The 7,362-nt window shown below is 36.6% G+C and overlaps 1 protein-coding gene across 3 annotated transcripts; it reads left to right on the forward strand.

Annotated features, from left to right (window-relative positions):
- Window positions 1–612: 612 nt before the first annotated feature.
- LOC110899006 (protein YELLOW LEAF 1, choloroplastic) lies at window positions 613–5,230 on the forward strand. Of its 3 annotated transcripts, none has more exons than XM_022145868.2 (5): window positions 613–769; window positions 2,322–2,384; window positions 2,489–2,640; window positions 4,546–4,621; window positions 4,879–5,230. In XM_022145868.2, the coding sequence occupies exons 2-5, from the start codon at window positions 2,336–2,338 to the stop codon at window positions 5,061–5,063; spliced, it is 462 nt and encodes a 153-aa protein (XP_022001560.1). In that variant the 5' UTR covers window positions 613–769; window positions 2,322–2,335; the 3' UTR covers window positions 5,064–5,230. The 3 variants fall into 3 exon arrangements, with proteins under 3 accessions (XP_022001560.1, XP_022001561.1, XP_022001562.1); XM_022145869.2 differs by having other exon boundaries at window positions 615–769; window positions 2,315–2,384; XM_022145870.2 differs by having other exon boundaries at window positions 617–769; window positions 2,312–2,384.
- Window positions 5,231–7,362: the final 2,132 nt, after the last annotated feature.

Here is a 7,362-nt window from a genome sequence, read left to right on the forward strand (position 1 = left end):
ATAAATTATTTGTGCGTAGTCACATTGATAACTAAATGGAGAGAGAGAGAAAGTGTGGCAGACAGTTATGTAACCGCCTTGTCTATCACACTTAAAGCAAAATATGCAAATTTATCATGAGCTTCTCATGCTTCTCAATACAATTACCGGTTCTGAAATGAACGTACCCCACTAAAGGTTCACGGATCCTTATAACCGGTTCCAGATTCCATCAACAAAAGTCAAAACCAGTTTTTTCCCAAACTGATTTCCATCAACAAAAGTCGATCACTTCAGTACCAAACCACTTCCAATTTTTGGCCAGTTATGTTCGGTTTGGTTTAAACCGATTCCAAACTAGTTTCAACGATTCGATTCCAAACTGTTCTCAACATACATCTTCAATCGGTTCCAGACCGGTTTTTTGTAGCCCAATCCTCACTATTTATATATACAAAAATCCTATAGAAATGGCCAACCCAAGGTCACAAAGACACAAACTAACCTCACATTGAACCGGACGGGTTAATACGGGCCGGGCCTCAAGTGTATTGGGCCTTAGGCGGTTAAATGAGGACTCATTAAAAGATACCAACTACTACAGGGACCAAACTGCAAAATAAAAACTACAATTACATATAACAGCCACCAATATCTTCTACAAGTTTCTTCAATCAATTTCACATCGACCGGAAACCTGACTGTTAGCCGGTGGCCGGAGTGTTTCCGTTGTTAATAATACCGCCGGAAAGTTCGTTGCTTGACCGGAATATATTCGGTTCAATAAAAGGTACGATTGGTATTGATTTAGGGTTTCATAATATTGTTATCGTATGACTGTAATATGGAGACACTTGTTGTGATTGTTATCTGATTGTTGCTGGTTTTGTTGAAATGTAATGATTTGTGTGTTGATTTGTTGTTGAATTGAAGAAATGAAATCAGGTTAGGTGAAGTTAGATAGAGGCTTTATGTGGTTTTTAGGGTTTGAAGAAATGGAATTAGTTATGTTGGTTGTGGAAAGAGAAAGAAGGTTGATATCTATTACTAACCTGTTTACGACACGATAAGGACTCTGTTTATAGAAAAAAGTATACTATGTAGCTAAACGAGTCGTATTCACGCTTGATACTTGTGTTAATCGCGTCGCTGACCTGTTAAACACGATAAGACCAATTTTGCCAGCCCTAATTACAACTGAATGGGGTAGTCTTGATTCAGGGTTTCAAGATTGCATATTTTGATACATGTTTAGTTAGGATTCCGATGTGACTAGTATGTTGTTTGCGGTTTCTGCTCTTGTAAATTCTAATAACAATGGTCAATGGGAAGTTAGTATTAGGATTTAGGATTGTATGCAAAATTGTTACTTTAGTTACAAAAAGGTCAGGATTTTATAAAATTCATTTAGGCCCCGGAATAGGTTGAGACGAGTAGACGGCTCTGCTCTTAAGTCTCAAGAAACTTTTTTTCTCAGCATTTGATGTAAGAAACTTTTAACCAGCAAAAGGTGACGTGGCACCTTTTTTTTGACTTGCTGTAAACCATAGTTGTTAATGGCGAATAGCAACAAAGTACCTATATGCCACATGACAAATAATGGGCGGCTATTATATAAATAGCGATACATCAGATTTTTTTTATAAATTTTGTATGTATATTATATCAAAATACCCTGGTATATATGCTATTTTACAACCCTAATAGCGACACTAGACCTATACGCTACGTAGCACGCTATAACGATCGCTATTGACAAGTAACAACTATGCTGTAAACCTAAAAAAACTGTTCCGTTATATCTAAAGGTTCAAAGCATATTACTAAAATGTGGAAGTTCGTTTAGTGTAGTAAACCTGTTCTGGTACTATTAGTGTTTTTTGATGAAATTATGTTAGATAGGTTGAAATTAGACAAGCTAGAAGTTTATTTGATGGCTACCACTTCCAGGGTGACATTTTTTTAGGTTTTCGTCAAACACATTCAGAGCAGTAAAATGGTGAAAACTTTTTACGATTAGGCTGTAATGTTTATTTGTATCTCAGCAGTGCCTCTATCTGGATTAAAAACCTCATTATCTGTCTTTGTATAGTAATTGAACTGAAAGGGAAAGTTTCCGCGAACAGATTGCTTCATGCCAAGACCTACTAAAGGAAAAACCCACCTTGTAGCTTTTGATATTACCATATAATTAAGAGCATAGTTATATAAATTCAGTATCATTCGTTACCTTTTTGTTTTTATTTTCATCTTTTTTGTCTCTCATTTCACAAAATTCTATATGGATCCCATATGATTCTAGTTTATAAAAAGTTTATGGCTTGATATGAAGAAGATTTCAGGTTGCGATCTCAAGATGTTTTCGTTGAGTGCAAGCGTGGTTCCTAGCTCCACCTCCCAACTAGGTACAATTACTTTACTGTATTAACATTCCATAATTGTTGGAACTTGTTTTGTTGCATATAAATGACTGACTTTTGGGTGGACGATGTTGGTATTTTTTTTACAGCAAGGTCCGAACTACCAAAAGTTGGGCAAATAAAGTCTAGTAGCTTTTGCTCTTTGCCACTCAGACCGCTTACCACACAGCATGCAACATTTGGAGGAAATAATCAAATTTTATCGAGGAAGTCTGCTGCTTTTATTTGCGCTGCAGCTTTGGTGAGTTCAGTTTCGTTACTCGTCGCATACTATTCATTTCTAAATTTTTTTTGTGCTGTTCATTACGTTACCATGGACTGTGTATCTAAGTTCAGTCTTATGGCTGTTGAAGAATAGGTGCAGAAAATTTGAAAGAACTGTCTTCTTTATCCTCTTACTTTACTGGCATGAATATTATCATAATGTTGTTCTAAAACACCTCTCATTACACTAGTACCAATATCTGTGGTATATCAAGATCAATGCTATCAGGAAGTGCAAGCAAATATATATTATATATGTATAGGGATGCGTTTATTCAGAACTAATATAATGTTGAAAATTACGATTTACATGAATTGCAAGCACTTTAATAAAAATTGTAAAATAAAAATGGTTTATTGCTCTCCCCATACTATTTTTTGATTTTATCGAATCTCTACTAATTTTTTCTTGAAGTATAACAATGTGCATATAGTGTATATGCATCTTGCATTTAAGGCAAAATTCTATAGTATTTTACTTTTTAAAAATAAGTTTTAAATGATATTGAAATCCACATGCATTCTAGTCAATTTATGTAATAAATAGTATAAGAGTACATGCCTTCTTTGTAAATCTCAACATATTATTGGTTTTGAAATAAAAGCCTCTCATCATCATCATACTCAGTAAATCTCACCAATAGCAAAGCTAAGGTAGGGACTAGGGTCTGAGAGGCTGCTTCCGCTGAGACCCCCGACTCGATAGTAGTTTTGCATCAAGCCTTGGACATAAGGCACATAACACTCGGCAATTGAGGCAAAGGCCGATTAGTGCATGTACCCCTTGTCTTCGGCTATCAACGCACATGATGCATGATTAACCACCCCCTCCTTTAACGTTATTTTCACGAAATTAGCATGGTTATCAAAAGCGACCTAGGCGTGCACCTAGGCGCTCAGGCGAGGCGAGGCGAGACGCAAACAAAACGCCTCTTGGCAGTCGAGGCGCACCAAGGCAAGTTTTTGGCCAAATTTCGGTAAAAATCCTACGGGGTCTCATTGGAAGCAGCCTCTATTCCTACGGGTTATACATTAATGTATAATGTTCTTTTTTACAGGTTGTTTACTACTCTCATGTTTTTAACTTTTCTTTAGTTATACATTAATTCGAGCCAGGGGTCTCATTGGAAGCAGCCTCTATTCCTACGGGGTAGAGGTAAGGCTGTCTACATCTCACCCTCCTCAGACCCTACCTTAGCTTTGCTATTGGTGGGATATACTGAGTATGATGATGATGATGATTAGTTATACATTAATCTTGTTTTGTTGTAGATAAGAATTATTGGTTAGAAACTATTGTTTATACAACCTAAATCATGTCTAAACCCTTATAAATGTTATATAATAGCTTTTATTTATTTTATTTGAAAATACTATTATTTTTCTAATACATAATTTATTTTTATTTTTTCATTTAAGTGCACTCTTTTCTCACGCCCTTGCTTTTTTTGCACTTTGCGCCTAGACCCAAGGCGAGGCCTATGCGCCTTGAGTGCGCCTAGCGCATTTGATAATTATGGAAATTAGTAAAATAACGTTAAAAATTAGCGCACTTTCACTTTTGCCCTCTGAGCGCCCACAATATATACATTATATGTGCATACTGCAAGCGGGGCGTTCATTCATAATTATCTATAAAAAAGAAAACATGTTTGACCAACCTCTTGACCATCAAGGACTAAAGCAACAACATGAGCCCTCGTCAGGTTTTTTTCGGGACTGAACAATACTCAAAAGATGATGCCCCTTCTTCTGGACTAAAGATGATGATGAAATAAATGCCTCTATATATATTAATATGTATAATAATAATAATATAGCATAGTAGCATATAGAGCTGAATCTGAGAAACTTATTGATTCTTGCATTTTCTTCTATGCAGAATGCTACGATGGCTGCCGAGCAGACTCAAACTGTCACACGCCAGTCATCAACAATCACCATTGCTCCTATTCAAGGTAAATATAAAAGTTTTTTTGCTTCTTTGACTTGAGAAATTATAAAAAAGGATACGTTCATCATAACCTTGTTAGTCCAACCGTTATCTTGGATATTCATAGGCAAAAGATATTCACCTACCTTCATACAAAAACTACACGAAATTGCGTCTTTTTTAATAATAAATTAGAACATTTGTTGTTTATTCTTGTCTGTTATTTTTTGAATTCTTGTCGGTTAACAACCTAACCTTTTGTGACGACCAACTGGAAAACAGGGAAGGAGAAGTCTCCGGACCTTGACGATGGAGGGACTGGACTACCACCACGTGACGATGATGGCGGTGGTGGCGGAGGCGGTGGAGGAGGTGGGTGGTCGTCTGGCGGATTCTTCTTTTTTGGGTTTCTTGCATTTCTAGGGTTTCTGAAAGATCAAGAGAAGGAGGGGACTTACAGGGATTAGAGGGGAACTAGATTCTTTCAGAAATCAGAATAATCTATAAGGTAGCTCCCATGATGATTAAAAACAGATGATTATAGATTGAAACCTAGTAATTCTGCTGTGAATTTTGAGATATATGACATTACATTAAAATTTAAATAATATTTTTACATTGGCATTGGTTTAAATAATATTAAGAGAATGCAGTACAAATAATTATAGTTATAATAGTTTGAAAACTAATGAATGATTACAAATTCAGACTGATTTTATGTTACGAGAATTCTAGTGAGAGGGTAGAGAGAATAACAGAATTAGCTTAACAAATGCTAACCGACATTACCGACTTCGTTAAGTACAAACTAACAACTAACCATATTCTAATACTAAGCACAAACAGTCCCTGAACCAAACAACAATTACACAGTTGACCCTTCGACTTGTACTACATAACAATGCCCCTTCCTTTAAATTTTGAAACCGCGCTTTCATCTCTTCAATGTTCTCCCACGAAGCTTCTGATACTAGTAGATCATTCAAGTGAACCAAAACATCCACGCTACCCTTCTTACACATCCTTCGATCGATTACCGCAGCTGGCGTATACTTGAACCTAAGTTGAACAGGAAGCGGCAACACAACCGAATGGTCCCCATGAGCTAATTTCAACGAGACATGAAATGTTGGATGTAGCTGAGCTTACTCAGGTAAATCTAGCTTGTAAGCCACTTTTAGGGCTCAATTTGTTGTAATACACCCACTGACCCACTATAAATGCCCTTTCACTGCGTTTACCATCTGTTGTTTGTTTCATTTGATTTTGTGCTACTGAAAGTGCTTGTCTTGACTGTTTGATTGGTTGTTCCCTTTCTCTGCATATTTGATCAACTGCCTCTACTAAACAATCCTTAGGAATATATGGAACAAACAATGGAGGGGGATAGGGATATCCATATAGAGCTTGAAAAGGTGTTGTTTTAATGGTTGAATGGAAGTTAGTCAAAGTCACCCGAGCCAAGGTGTGTTATTAGTCAAAGTCATACTTCTGTGATAGGCTTCAATACACCTGTTTACTACCTCAGTCTGGCCATCAGACTAAGGATGATAGGTTGTTGACATGGCCAGCTGTATACCCTGCATTTTTGTAAACTTCTTCCAAAAATCGCTTAAAAACAAAGGGTCTCTATCACTCACAATAGTCTGTGGCCATCCATGTAACTTCAACACATGATCTAGAAACAACTGAGCCGCTGTAGTTACAGAATAAGGGTGCCTCAAAGGTATAAATGACTATACTTTGTCAATATGTCAACAGTCACCATGATAAGAGTCTTTACCACCAGCTTTAGGAAAACCCCCTATGAAATGGATTATTCTGAGAATAGGGAGAGGTTGCAAAAGCCCTGGATATGCTACATTCTCATGCTTATGACACAACCCAATAATGTCCAACTGTAACTCCTCATCTTTCCCTATTACTACCATGTCCTTTTTCATCAATAAGTTACCTTGTCATTTGAAATCAGAAATCACCTCACCCCTTGATAGCCTTTCCATCTTCTCAATTAACAAAGGATCTGTTGCCAAGACTTCTTGATTCTTTTCCACAAAGTATCACACAAAGTAGATAAGGACATAGCAAACAATGAAGGACCCTGAACTCTAGACAGAGCGTATGCCACTTGAATCTCTACCCCGTTTTTATATAAGATCTCATAGTCATGCCCCAATAACTTGGAAAGCCAGACATGTTGCAAAGGAGTAGTTAGTTTCTGTTCCAATAATATGTTTTAATAATAAAGTGATTTATTGACTAGTAATGATGTCATTATTTAACAACATAGATGATTGCCAACAACTTTTTCTCATAAACTGAATAAGCCTGTTGCCTAGGAGACAAAGCTTTACTGATAAAAGCTGATGGATGATTGTCTTGCATTAGAATAACCCAATACCCAAGGCTAAGTCATCTGTCTCTAAAACAAATGGTTTATCAAAGCTAGGTAAAGCTAGAACAGGAGGAGAGCACACAACTTCCTTCTATTAGTATATAAACTTAATTATATATGTATTATGTATAATCAGGATGATTAAACTTATGTTTATGTTTGTATATGTCAATAATTAGCGGATGGTTATGTTGGTTAGTGACACCGTTTCAAAGTGGCGGTTTTCCCTCCATAATAAACCACCATGTAACCGTCATAACTCATGTATATATTCACTCTTGCCGGCAACGTTGGCCGGTACCAAGACATTCTGAATATCATTCAATTTGTCCATTTTTTCTTCTCTTGTTTCCTGCACATACTTGTTATCG

This window comes from Helianthus annuus, chromosome 13 (assembly GCF_002127325.2).
Source record: "Helianthus annuus cultivar XRQ/B chromosome 13, HanXRQr2.0-SUNRISE, whole genome shotgun sequence".
NCBI lineage: Eukaryota > Viridiplantae > Streptophyta > Magnoliopsida > Asterales > Asteraceae > Helianthus > Helianthus annuus.